The 14,089-nt window shown below is 44.1% G+C and overlaps 1 protein-coding gene across 1 annotated transcript; it reads right to left on the reverse strand.

Moving 5' to 3' along the window:
• Positions 1 to 113: 113 nt before the first annotated feature.
• Positions 114 to 11,231, reverse strand: dnajc3a (DnaJ (Hsp40) homolog, subfamily C, member 3a). The gene is made up of 12 exons (XM_077001315.1): positions 11,039 to 11,231; positions 8,894 to 9,004; positions 8,522 to 8,646; positions 8,346 to 8,420; positions 7,303 to 7,455; positions 6,461 to 6,642; positions 6,070 to 6,189; positions 4,112 to 4,217; positions 3,593 to 3,713; positions 2,510 to 2,642; positions 2,279 to 2,427; positions 114 to 1,878 (listed from the first exon to the last, which is right to left on the reverse strand). Exons 1-12 carry the CDS (start codon positions 11,118 to 11,120, stop codon positions 1,724 to 1,726), a joined length of 1,512 nt encoding a protein of 503 aa, XP_076857430.1. The 5' UTR covers positions 11,121 to 11,231; the 3' UTR covers positions 114 to 1,723.
• Positions 11,232 to 14,089: the final 2,858 nt, after the last annotated feature.

Genomic DNA, 14,089 nt, shown 5'->3' on the forward strand with positions numbered 1-14,089 from the left:
CACGAGACACTAAGAGACGTGTTTTTAAAAGATTTCATACCATTTTCTATTTATGAGTGTTGGTGAGCCGAGTCAGTATTTTAAAGGAACAATCTACATTTTTCCAGCAAAAGCTTGTGATGAGTTTCATGAGGTAACAATATGTGAAGACAGAAATGACCGATGCCTTTGTTTCCTGTGATGATAAAGAATTCCACTGTTATGATTCCCACTGTGCCAGATCACTGGCCACGAGACAGTAATGTGCAAAGATGTCATCTGAAACGCCTTTCTCATAGACGTCTGCTCTGCTGAACATGACCAAATCCCTCCTGAGAAGCCTGGTCTTTAAGGACAGATTGTGATAAGAACTGTGCTCATCAGTTTAAAGGAATAATAATTGCACTGTTGGGCACATTGGTGGGAAGCAGGTCCACATTCCAGGTCATTCCATTTTACAAGAGCTTGTTATAAACTCTTCTGTTGTGCTCATTGGTATTCGCTGTTTACAAAAGAAAGGCTGCTTAAATGAAGTTGTTGGTCAGAAGCCGTTCTGCGTTTGGTACCTCTGCCCTCATGCTTGTTTAATTCTGCTGTTGAATTTGCATGTTTATGATAAAATTTAAACAGATTTGGGGTTTAACAGCTTTTCACACCAAACACAATGCTCCTCGAAGATAAAAACAAACATTTCTGCTCAGAAGAATATTTCCCATGATATTCCAATTAGAACAGGACTGTTTGAAGTTACTTAACTATAACAAGCAAAGCCAAATTTTTGTCCCAACTCTCCCAACCAATATAGAAGGTACACGCTCAATACCCAGTAACTGAATCATTCTGTTAACCACTGTGGTTTCAATCTGTTTCAAGTGAAACACTGTTATTCCTTTTCAGTGTGGCTGATATTAAGGACGCTGCATCAACCATTGTTACTGAGCTTTGATGTTGGAGAATGTGGATTTTCTCAGGAATAAAGATGTAATATTCCCTGGAGAACACGTGGTGTGCCAGTTCTATCATGAGCCACGGTTACATAATTAAGCGTAATGAATTCCCCAGATTAATGATCTACAGCTAGTGGAGGGATCATCCCTGAATGACATGCTGCAATCCACAGGGAACTTGTGCCTTCTTCAATTAGTAGGTGTTTATTCTTAATAAGATGTTCGTGGCTTCCTCACAGCCAGTGATGCACTGGCCTTAATCTCCCTGCTCAATTGGATTTTAAGATGCAAACTGGATAGATACTCTCCTATTCGATTCCAAAATGTCACTCACTAGTAACCCCCCCCCCCCCAACTGCTATAATAAAGTTCATCATAGGAGTCACATGCACCATCTATGTCTGCTTAAAATAAAATAAAACTGGCAATCCCCAATTAATTAAATAGATAATCATCTCTTTATTTCTATATTTACATTGCAGCATTGCTTAATTTATAGAAAAATAGTGCCGTTTCATATGTACATAATAGTCTCAGGAATAGATCAAAGGTCACCACGTGTGCATGGTGGTTGCTTTGGAATGACCCCCTGCAATAATGAGATCCCTGAAGAAAGAAAGAAAGAAAAAGGCAGTCGCTTCAAATAATGGGGGGGGGTCCTTCCACCCGCCCTCAGCTACACGGCTGTAACAGCATGGGGCACGTCCCAGTAGCTGTGGACGCATCAATGGCGGTTGGTGTCGATGAGTGTCACCTAGTGGCAGTTCGGGTCCGACCCGCCCTCCTCCAGGCTGGGTTCAGTTGAAGTTGAATTTGAAGCTGAAGGGTCCGGAGCCAAAGGGGTTGAAGCCCTGGAAGTTGTCCCAGGCCCCGTGGAAGGGGTGGTGGCCCCCGCCCTGCTGACTCTCCGGGTCTAGAGGGTCCTCGCCCTGGTCGAATTTACTCCTCATCTCTGCACACGAACAGAACCAGCACCACCCCCCCCCCCCCCGTCAGGAAGTACACTAACGCTGAGGTTTCGCTGCTACTCACACTATAAAGATCATTCCTCTCTTCATCCCCCAGATTATCTGCATTTATCACAGATCTGTTTCATTTGCCACTTTCACCATGTAGCATTTCAGGCTTCAGGCCACAATGAGATTAATCTCATCAACATGCGATCCCCTGATTAAAGTTAAACTGGTATACTGTATCCTCAAGGACCATTAAATTATAATTATAGTGAAACAAAAGCTCCGGCCAGTGTCGATGTCTAGACCAGTGTTTAGAACTACTGGTAAATGCAGATTATGTACAATAAATCATTGGCCCTAAGTGCCGGGAACAGGAGTAATGATGTGGGTGGTTACCTGGGTCAGTGAGCACTTCCTTGGCCTGCGCGATGTCTATGAACTTCTTCTCCGCCTTCTTCTTGTCTTCAGCGTCCTGGAAGTTGTCTGGATGCCACTGCTGTGCCAGCTTCCTGTAGGCCTTAATGATCTCCTTCTTCTGGGCCGTCCTAGGAGACAGAGGAGCCCAGATGTTTCTCACAATCACGCCCACGTGAGGAGGAGGCGGTGAGCGCTGGTGAAGGCCCTCACCTCTTCACCCCCAGGATCTTGTAGTAGTCTCTCTTCTGAGACTGTTTGAGGAGACGCTGAGCTCTCTCCAGACCCTCCTTCACCTGCCGGTCGTTCTCGCTGTACTCTTTGGCTCTCTCAAAGTCTTTAATGGCTGCGGAGGTGAGGCACGTTTAGGGCACCGTTCCAAACACAAGACCATCTATCGTCCTACCTAACACAGCTCTGTCCAGCCCGTGTCCAGGCGTGCTCTTGGAGAGCCAGCCTCCTGCGGCTTTTCCCCATATTCTGATTAAGATCTTGATGAGATAACTTAAGCTATTTCAGCGCATTAAGCCAATTCAGTTCATTAAGGCCTTAAACATCATCTAGTGTTAAAGTCAACAAGCTCACAGCTGGTTTTTTTTAGTGCCTTATTGGGGGTTTCTGACAGACTAAATGAGTTTAGGCCCAGAGAGAAACTGCAGTCCAAATCCAGGGATGACAAATCTGTGCTTTTTTTTTTGTTGCTGTTTTGATTTTGCCCCCTAACATCAGAACACGCTCAATGCATCAATACTGCCAGGGACCGTTTTCCCCTGCAACTAACAATAACTCATGAAGCGCTATAATAACAAATTACTCTTCATTTATTTCCACTGCCGAGATGCTTAGTTGCCATGGAAATGCTTACAGGCCATCTTGCATGTGATGACTCTAATATTCAGATAGAGATGGGAACCGGATGGAACCTTGAGTGGTCCTCACGGGCTGACCTCACTAACTGCCCTCATGAGCTAACTTCAGGAGCTGTCCTCACGAGTTGTCCTCACGGGCTGACCTCATGGGCTGACCTCATGGGCTGACCTCACGGACGTTCCCACCCAAACGCAGTGCTGTAGATGGTACCAGCAACACCGCCCTCAGCTAGGAGGTGCTGTTACTTCAGATACACTTCAGTCACCAGTAACGGCAGCTAAAATACACTGTAACACTGCCCTAAGCACATTATGACTCTCATATCCAAAATGCATGAACAACAAATGAAGTAAAGCTGTGAAGTGACTCTATAAATGTGCCATACTGCACAATCCTTGCAGAAAGCGTGCACACATGTGCAGGTACCTTCTTCATACTGTTCGTCTTGGAGCAAAGCTTCCGCCCGGTCCTTCAGGGCGTTGGCGTTCTCCGGGTCTGACTGCAGTACCTCACTGCACACTGGGATGGCTTTAGCGCCCTGCTGGTCCTGTGGTCACACAAAACCAAAACGCTTACCGCCAGAACCTGAAGTGGACTTGAGGAGAAGGGGTCAAGATCTGATCTGCTCGCACAGCTGAGGTTAAGACCTCTGTACAAATGACCCGTTCCACTGGAAACCTTGTATACTTCACTACAATTTGTTTACTATTATTGATTACTTAATTTTTGATTACTGACTATTTTATAAATATTCTCACTTCCTGAAATAATATTGCAGACATATTATTATTAGACAAAAATAAGCACTTTTTAAAAAGATTTGTCCATCCTTTGCTTTGTTGACAGCTTTGCACACTTTACACATACATACATGTATACAGTATATATATAATGTTGTGGCATGCAGTGACACCTGGTGGCCAGGAGTAGAACAGCCGGTCTCACCTTAGAAAGACAGTGGCAAATGCGTTCTTTGGCAAGGAGTGTGTACTGAGGCACGTTCGGCTCCGTCTGCATGACGGCCTCGTATTTACCCACCGCGTCCCCGTACCTGAGGAGGGAGCATGGTCAACACCACGGAGGAGACGCCGTTAGTCACCACACAGCAGGAGGAGCACGGTCAACACCACGGAGGAGACGCCGTTAGTCACCACACAGCCCAGCTGCCGATATCACGGAGGCTGAAGCAGACGCTAAGACATGGAGCCGGCCAGCGTCGCTCACCCTGTCATGGCATCTGCAGCTAAAGGGCGTATGTGGAGTGGGAGGGGCTTAGAAATGGCCCGCCCTGCTGTTAGTCAGCAGGAGAGAGGAAGACATTAGTCATACAAAAAAGCGGAGGGTGTGTTCTCTCTCTCACACGTGCTGCTCGGTTCTACTGTGTTCTACAGGCCCTGGACTGGGAGGTCAAAAATGGTAATGGAGATCTTACATATTTGGGCTACGTGAGAAACTGCAGGGGACTCAACATCCACACTGGTGACCTCATCGTCCCAGGAAGTTCAGGGGTTAATGCCGCATGGCTAAGGCACTTTCAGCCTTGCGCTACAGGTCTCCAAGCTAATCAAACACGACCAAATGCGACTACACATGGAATCATGAAAATACGGCCACATAAATTGTTCTCTTGACATGACTTCTCTCAACTACAAAAGCAGCTTATTAGCCACCTGATTTATTCAGCTGTCAGACTGCCAACACCACCCGCACCTCACGTCCCCTCACTGAGGTGGTGCTGTCTGCCATGGTGGTGTCAGCAGGTCCTCCAGGTGTGCTGAACCTGTGATCTACGGAAGACGCCCCCATCACTAGCAGCTCAGGTGCTTTTTCAAACACAGTCATAACGTCAGGAAGGTTTGAAGGTAAGAACGAAAAAAAATAATAATGATGCCGCCCGAACCAATTAGCCAGACTGGTTTGCTGAGTATCTGACATGATCCTAGATTTTTCCAAGTCTTTGAAGATGGAGGATTCGTTACAAAGGCAACAAGTTCCAAAACTTCAGACCTGCTCCAAAACTTACTCGTCTGACGTAAACAAGTCTAGGTCACACATTTAGAAAGCCTCTCTGCTTTCTAAAATGTTTCAAGGAAGCAGCTCTCACTTTCACTCAACCCGCTGAAGCTACATATGCTTGAAACTAATAATGTATTGAAGGTATTCATGAGACTACAACTCGGCAGAAGTGTGGATTGATAATGCAGTCAATGTATCGCTATAGGATTCTTCACAACAAGGAAATTGAGAAGCTTAATGGGTGGTGGATGTTGTGCTATCAGAACGGATTTAGTTGACATTGTGTTTCCTGGTAGAATGCGGACATTTAAAAAGGGCAAGTAAAATTATACACCACTTCAATGTAGTGCATTTGAACACTGGAGCAGCTTATTTACTTATTTGCAGAGAGAACGCCCCAATGTGATGACAGCAGACAACTACATGCAAACATCCATTAATGTCCGTGTCCAGCACCAGTACAGAGGACACCTGTGTGGACACTGTTCTTCCTTTAAACCTGCACCTGCCTCCCCTCAGACACACTACTGCCCTCCATACTGGAAATTAAAAAGCAAATCCCATCAAGACCAGTGAGGTTCCACAGAATACTGATCCAACCATAAAAGGCCTTCAGATGTTACATTCACCCACATCACAATGACTTTTGCCTGGTTATCATTACCCAGAATTCATCAGGATTAGAGGATGTTCCTGCTCTCAACTGTACTAAACCTTCCCATGTGTTGGCTAGTGCGGCGTTAGCGTTGGCGGGGCGTATGGGGCGTTGGCGGGGCGTATGGGGCGTTGGCGGGGCGTATGGCGCGTTGGCGGGGCGTATGGCGCGTTGGCGGGGCGTATGGGGCGTATGGGGCGTTGGCGGGGCGTATGGCGTTCGCGGTACGCACCTCTGCTGCTGTATCAGCTCCTCCGCAGACGTGATCTGTTTGTTGAGCTTCTTCACCTGCTTGTAGTGGCTGAAGCACAGCTTGTGGTCGGGGTCCAGCTTCAGACATTCACGCACCTCACTGGAAACACCACCGTGTGAGCACGCTTACAGCAGACCGCTTCAATGTGCAGTCAGGAGGCTTTCATAGCCGCAGTTAAGAACGCTTCAGCAGCACCCCCTCACTGGGATGTGAGCTTTACCAGTAACGAATGGTAGCTTGGATAGTTAAAAGGTGTGTGTGTGTGTGTGTGTGTAGAAATAATTTGTCCCAAAGGCGTTACTGCAACATGCAGAAATTAATGACACTGTCCTCATGGACCTGTAAGTGGTCACACCCTGCAGAGGCTCACCTGAGGGACATCTCGTGGTCTCCAAGGTTATAGTAGATGGTGCTGAGCTTGTAGAAGGCCTGAGTGTTGCCGTTCCTCAGCTTGGAGGTGGCTTTCAGGTCACTGATGGCTTTGCCCGTCTCACCCAGCTGAATGAAGCACTCGGCCCGCAGCTCCCTGGACTCCACGTCCCACGCACACGTCTGAGCGGGGCAGGAGAGACGCACACAATCGGCCAAGGGGAGTGACACCGTGCTCGGGTTTCTCCTCTACCTGTGCACCCGTCCCACAACCTGCCACTGATTTACTTGACGCATTGCCTTTCAACTGCTCAGTTAATGGCCGTTTTAGTGTGACAGAAGTGCCTCGGTAACTCACTGATCATGTCGGACAGGTTCTGTTGGTCTACCTGACACCACACAATCTAAACCCCATGGAAATATTTGCTAAAAGCTTATGCCTTATGAATGAGTAGGTTGAGCTACAAAACACATCTTAACTGTTACCGCTTTTTCAGTCTATCTATCTATCTATATAAATATATCTCTATATCTATATATATATATATATATATCTCTCTCTCTTTCTCTCTCTCTCTCTATATATATATATATATATATATATATATATATATATATATATATATATATATATATATATATATACATACACACACACACACACACACACACACACACACACACACACACACACACACACACACACACACACACGAGATCACATTATATAAAATGTGATCTTTACTTTACTCTATGCAGTGTTCTGTCTTACAGTGTCAAGAACAGCAAAGCCCAATCACGCTGACGCTGGCACCAACCGAACCAGGAGAACCGCTAACTCACGTCGATGATCGTGTCCAGGTGCAGTATCGCCGAGCTGTAGTCCTGGCGACTGAAATCACTGCGGGCCTGCGTCACCAGCCTCTGGATTTCGTCTGATTTCTTCAGTTGGCTCTGGGCTTCCTGTTCTTCTCTGCTGCTTGGGGTGGACTTCAGCTGCAGAGCAGGTAAAAGGAGAAGCTTTTCAGCACCTGCTGGAATTCGCTGCCTCCCAGTTTAAAGAAGTAAGAAGTCATCACTTCATCTTTTAGAGGAAGCCAACAGTTTTATGATATTCGGTTTATTTAGTGCAATTTGGTTTAAATTGTCATATATTTACTCCACAGTTGTAGAACACGAAAAGTGATTGAAAAGCCAATTTCTGCAGCACAAAGACAAAACGTAGTTTGCAATGCCATAAACCACCAAAAGGTTAACTGTTGTCTCATAATGAAGCACATTTCACTTCAAGTTTAAGTATGCACAAGCACTATAATATATAATACTATATAATAATTTCACTTCAAGTTTAAGTATGCACAAGCACTATAATATACAACACATACACCGATTTTTTCTGAAGACATCGTGAACAAACCTATTGTTTCAGGTTCCCTAAAATTAAATGAAACCTATTACACTGATAGACCCGAGGTGAAATTTTTCAATGTGTATAAGTTGTTGTTAAAAATATATTTTACTAATGTTGAAAACCATGACAAATGTGGACATATATGATATGTTAGGCAATACCATCCTATCCCTATGTCCACCCATAACATCTTTGGTATCAGAAAGCATTACAAGACTACAGCCACATGACTCCCTAACTCCATACGGCAGCAGAAGAATAAAAGCAGACCAAGTGTGTATTACAGTCTGCATGTTCTGTACCTCCTGCAGATATCAAACCCAACCACAGACTGATGAAGTGAAGAGAATACAAGAACGCCAAAGGATGCTTTAATATTCAGAACGATTCCAACATTATAACGAGAGTAGGTGATGGCTGAGATGGAAAACGTTTCTCCATAAGCAAGGTAAGTGTTTCACGAAGAGCCACTCACCACTTTCTTGAAATCACTCTCTGCTTCATCCAGCCTGCCCTGTTTCAGCAGTAGGTTCCCTCGTTGAAGCCTAGCCTGGGGAACGAAACAGAAGTGTAGTGGTAGTGGTTGTAATGGAGGGTTATGAATTACACGCCGTTGTCATCTCGCGAATCTCAAACTGGAGCAAAACGCACCGACGTGAAATCCGGTTTAAGTTCGATAACTTTGCTGAGATCGGGTAGCGCAGACTTGGATTTCCCCATGGCCAGGTAGACCGTGGCTCTCCTATAGTAAGCAACGTAGTTTTTGGGGTCTCCATCTACACGTAGACAGAAAGTGATAAAGACAACGTGTGACTCAAATGAACACTACACAGGAGGGAGGGAGGGAGAGAGACAGAGAGACAGACAGGCAGGCAGACAGAGAGATAGAGAGACAGACAGGCAGGCAGGCAGAGAGATAGAGAGACAGACAGACAGGCAGGCAGAGAGATAGAGAGACAGACAGACAGGCAGAGAGATAGAGAGACAGACAGACAGAGTGTCGCCTAAAGCTCACCAACTCACCCACAGCTGCGTGGAAGTGTGAAAGCGCATCTGCCAGCTGTCCGGCAGCAAGCAGCTTCTTCCCCATCTCCAGGTGGTTCTCAACGCCATGGTCCTCTCCGCAGATCACTCCTGTCACACACAAGGTAGTAAACACACCGAGCAAAGGGGGCAGCCCACCGGTCACCAGCCCACCAGGGTCCTGTGTCTGATAGCCACCCTGATCCTGATGTGTAACAGCTGATCCACTCTGGATCAGTAAAACTTAAATGAGGTCATGTCGAGTGTCCACCGAACTTCCTCTGGCCATCCTGTCAGTCACTCTCACAGCGTGACAACAGATCCGCAGTCTCTACACCGTTTAACCAGCTGGTTAGTTGTAGTTATTCGGGCTGGTTAGTTGTAGTTATTCGGGCTGGTTAGTTGTAGTTATTCGGGCTGGTTAGTTGTAGTTATTCAGGCTAGTTAGTTGTAGTTATTCAGGCTGGTTAGTTGTAGTTATTCGGGCTGGTTAGTTGTAGTTATTCGGGCTGGTTAGTTGTAGTTATTCGGGCTGGTTAGTTGTAGTTATTCGGGCTGGTTAGTTGTAGTTATTCGGGCTGGTTCGTTGTAGTTATTCGGGCTGGTTCGTTGTAGTTATTCGGGCTGGTTCGTTGTAGTTATTCGGGCTGGTTCGCTGTAGTTATTCGGGCTGGTTCGTTGTAGTTATTCGGGCTGGTTAGTTGTAGTTATTCAGATGGTTAGTTGTAGTTATTCGGGCTGGTTAGTTGTAGTTATTCGGGCTGGTTAGTTGTAGTTATTCAGATGGTTAGTTATAGTTATTCGGGCTGGTTAGTTATAGTTATTCGGGCTGGTTAGTTGTAGTTATTCGGGCTGGTTAGTTGTAGTTATTCAGGCTAGTTAGTTGTAGTTATTCAGATGGTTAGTTGTAGTTATTCGGGCTGGTTAGTTGTAGTTATTCGGGCTGGTTAGTTGTAGTTATTCGGGCTGGTTAGTTGTAGTTATTCGGGCTGGTTAGTTGTAGTTATTCGGGCTGGTTAGTTGTAGTTATTCGGGCTGGTTAGTTGTAGTTATTCGGGCTGGTTAGTTGTAGTTATTCGGGCTGGTTAGTTGTAGTTATTCAGATGGTTAGTTATAGTTATTCAGATGGTTAGTTATAGTTATTCAGATGGTTAGTTGTAGTTATTCGGGCTGGTTAGTTGTAGTTATTCAGCTGGTTCGTTGTAGTTATTCGGGCTGGTTCGTTGTAGTTATTCGGGCTGGTTCGTTGTAGTTATTCGGGCTGGTTCGTTGTAGTTATTCGGGCTGGTTCGTTGTAGTTATTCGGGCTGGTTCGTTGTAGTTATTCGGGCTGGTTAGTTGTAGTTATTCGGGCTGGTTAGTTGTAGTTATTCGGGCTGGTTAGTTGTAGTTATTCAGATGGTTAGTTATAGTTATTCAGATGGTTAGTTATAGTTATTCGGGCTGGTTAGTTATAGTTATTCGGGCTGGTTAGTTATAGTTATTCGGGCTGGTTAGTTGTAGTTATTCGGGCTGGTTAGTTGTAGTTATTCGGGCTGGTTAGTTGTAGTTATTCGGGCTGGTTAGTTGTAGTTATTCGGGCTGGTTAGTTGTAGTTATTCAGATGGTTAGTTGTAGTTATTCGGGCTGGTTAGTTGTAGTTATTCGGGCTGGTTAGTTGTAGTTATTCAGATGGTTAGTTATAGTTATTCAGATGGTTAGTTATAGTTATTCGGGCTGGTTAGTTGTAGTTATTCGGGCTGGTTAGTTGTAGTTATTCAGCTGGTTAGTTGTAGTTATTCAGCTGGTTAGTTGTAGTTATTCGGGCTGGTTAGTTGTAGTTATTCGGGCTGGTTAGTTGTAGTTATTCGGGCTGGTTAGTTGTAGTTATTCGGGCTGGTTAGTTGTAGTTATTCGGGCTGGTTAGTTGTAGTTATTCGGGCTGGTTAGTTGTAGTTATTCGGGCTGGTTAGTTGTAGTTATTCAGATGGTTAGTTGTAGTTATTCGGGCTGGTTAGTTGTAGTTATTCGGGCTGGTTAATTGTAGTTATTCAGCTAGTTAGTTGTAGTTATTCCTCGCGCGCTGGCTGTCTACTTCAACCGAGCTAACCGGCTAACCGAAGTTAGCACCAAGTCAGGGGGTAAAATGAGTGAAACCGTAATTACCTTCATACCGAAGATCGAGCAGAACGAGCACGAAGGGCGCGTAACTCAATAACGTGTTGACGAGTGGCGCCACTGTCACCATATTTCACCCCCGTTTGTCGTCGTTGTGCAAAAGTTTCTCCGATTTCTCGCCGCCGCGTCTAAACGGAGCTCGTGATGCACCGCGCGCACTGTTTCCCCGAGTCTCTCTCGCGCGCGCGCGCGCGCACACTCACACACGCCGCTGCGCGTGGGGCACTCTGATTGGCTCGCAACGCTCCAATCCCCGCCCATCGCGTCTTGTTCAACTGAGACGGGCCACGGCATCCTTGTGGGAGAGAGCGCGTGTTCGCGCGCGGGGCTGCTCATCGTTGCGTGAGTAAATGTGACAAGTATAAAAAACTAGCCACCTGTTTCTGGGCACCTCTATGGTTTATTATACAAAATAATACATACTTTTATGATGGTTGAACTTGCTCACCAGAAGATGTGCAAACTTGTACATAATGACACTGTACTTTTGTTTTGTGTGGAACTATTTTAATTTTATGCAATCGCAGCCCCCTGTCCTGACCATACTATAACCTTACAACCACTGGACATTAATGAGAAACTTTTAGCCAGCGTAAATATTCTGGAGAACTATACAGCCCTTCCTCTTTCCTGCAGAATCTCTCAGTCCATGCAAAAAAAAAAGGTCACTCCCTAATATTTTAATTTGTCTGATAGCTCATTTTTATTTTAATTCATTTGTTTGTTTGTTTCATGGGGTTTATGAATGTTTCCGGGAGGTTTCTTGGTGTCAACAGGATGGTCACTTCATCTTGGTGCACTGTGGGAGATTCACAGGGAGGTGTCTGTCTTCGGTCTTGATATCTACACAGTCAGAGACCGCCTCAGGCACCTGTACGGTCATTCCATCCAGGGCTTCAGTCACATGCACCTGGCACCCCAGACGAGACCTGAAACACACACAAGAGCCGCTGCACGTGTACAAATGGTAGTAGGATATAGTAATAGAGAATGAATTAAGAATGTGATTATGCTGGGAATGGCTGACAGAAGCTTTCACTCACGTTGCTGTGAGCCCACAGGTCAGGTCCAACATGTCCATTTCCTCACTGGCTATTGAGCCAAGATTCTTATATACTGCCTTCTCAAAAATCAGGTGGCATGTAGAACAGGCTAATGTTCCCTCACATGCACCTAAAACACACACACACACACACACACACACTCAAACCTAAAAAAACATATTATCTACTGCTAGTGGCACTTTTGAAGTTGCTTTCAGGCATGAGAATATTATTTGATGCTCATGATTATTTTAAATGATGACAATTACTTTGTTTTAACTTACCAAATCCTTGAAAATCTAAATTTGTATTTACAATTTCAAGTAATGTAACTCCAGTTAATGAATTCACAGAGATTCTCTTTCCATCTTTGTTTATAAAGTGAACAGTTATTTTATTTTCTGTCCTGAAAAGAGAAAGGAAGATAAATGAGTGAATTTAAAAGAATGTTTTGTACAATGTTTAATTTTTTTTATTTGCGTGTTTAAATTTTTTTCCAGTCACATAAAATTAAAAGCAGTCGTAACCTGATAATAATTTTAATTAAAAGAGTTGTAATTACACACACCTTAAAACTGTATTGTTGACAAGCTGCTTGCTACATTGTTGATGACTTTGTATGTAATTTATATTCGAATTTGTAGTTAGTAAAATGACTAGATTTTTCATTTTAAGTTCAAATCGATCAGAATACATAAATATTTTGCAATTAATTTGTTTCATAATGTTTTATGGTGACCTGGATTATGTATGTCTTTGATAGTATTTAGTCTGTATTTAAGAAGCGTATAGAATATTTAAGGGCTTAGAAATGCACATTAAAAATTACACACAGTATGGGATAAGTGTCCATGTCTGGGAAAATGTCTGTCCATAACACATAACACATCCTAAAACCCGGTGTACTTGTAATGGAAAGAAGAAAAAACACAGTAAAGGATCCTACAAGGTTTACATGAACAAAAACTCTGTGTGTGTGTGTGTGTGTGTGTGTGTGTGTGTGTGTGTGTGTGTGTGTTTGTGTTTCAGGTGGTAGATGTTTATAGCTAAAACTTCTAGTATCTGTAATTGAGTCACTGAGGTTGGACATGGTTTCATCTGACCATATGATTATGAACTAGATCTGGAGCAGAACTAGGAGACTGGGCTATAAGCTGTACAAGAACCTGAGCCTAATCCGGTTTTCTGGTGTTGAAGAAAGGCTTTTTTCAGCGCTAATAGAAAATGAAACTTTTGCTTATTTGTGAGTATGTAGAATATGGCATTTTATTACCTATGTCAAGTGTTTAATACATCTTTATTTTAAATCAATACCTTATTATTTGAAATAACTAGCACACATATTAGAATAGACAATGAAAGCACTGAATACTCACACTCGTATACATAATGTCAGGAACAACATATCATATTTGCATTATTTTGCATTATTTATCTATTATTAATCTATACAGAAAACAAAAATATACATACCTAGTAGCAGATGTGCTCATGGCTCTTGTATTGCTGCATATGAAGTTAAAACATCGGGACAGCACAGGTGTCATGCAGCCAGGAGGACGTACCCTGGTCCAGGATCTACAACGCACCACAGTCTGTCCTAATAAAAACAGTCTTAACTTTATTGAAGCTGTTGGCATTGCAGAAACCGTAAAATGGCTTCAGGTTGTGCAAGGGAAATGATGAAAATGAAATCACCTGTCTCAAACAGCCATTTTATTACGGATTTAAATGCCAGTTGCACCTCCTTCACCCCATGTTCTTACCCTCTCTCTCTCTTTCTCTCTCTCTCTCTCTCTCTTTCTCTTCCTCCACACAAAACTGCATTGTTTAAGGGTTTTGGAATGAGACGTTGAGGTGGAGAGCCGTTTTATCAAAACCGAGGAGGGGGGAAATTTTATTAATCGCTCAGCTGAAAACAATACGATAGTCACTAAAAACCTAATTCCTACTCCAACCCGAAAGAACCCCAGCGCAAGCACCTCTCTCCCCAAGA

The sequence above is a fragment of the Brachyhypopomus gauderio genome, chromosome 4 (assembly GCF_052324685.1).
Source record: "Brachyhypopomus gauderio isolate BG-103 chromosome 4, BGAUD_0.2, whole genome shotgun sequence".
Classification (NCBI taxonomy): Eukaryota; Metazoa; Chordata; class Actinopteri; order Gymnotiformes; family Hypopomidae; genus Brachyhypopomus; species Brachyhypopomus gauderio.

Bases quoted from the DNA above. Each gene is read 5' to 3' on its own strand.
- dnajc3a (XM_077001315.1), bottom strand. From the start codon at position 11,120: ATGGTGACAGTGGCGCCACTCGTCAACACGTTATTGAGTTACGCGCCC. The intron at 7,456-8,345 runs GTGAGTGGCTCT...CCTGCTCTGCAG, and splicing joins AGAGTGATTTCAAGAAAGTG to CTGAAGTCCACCCCAAGCAG. The intron at 6,643-7,302 runs GTGAGTTAGCGG...TGCCCCGCTCAG, and splicing joins ACCTGGACACGATCATCGAC to ACGTGTGCGTGGGACGTGGA.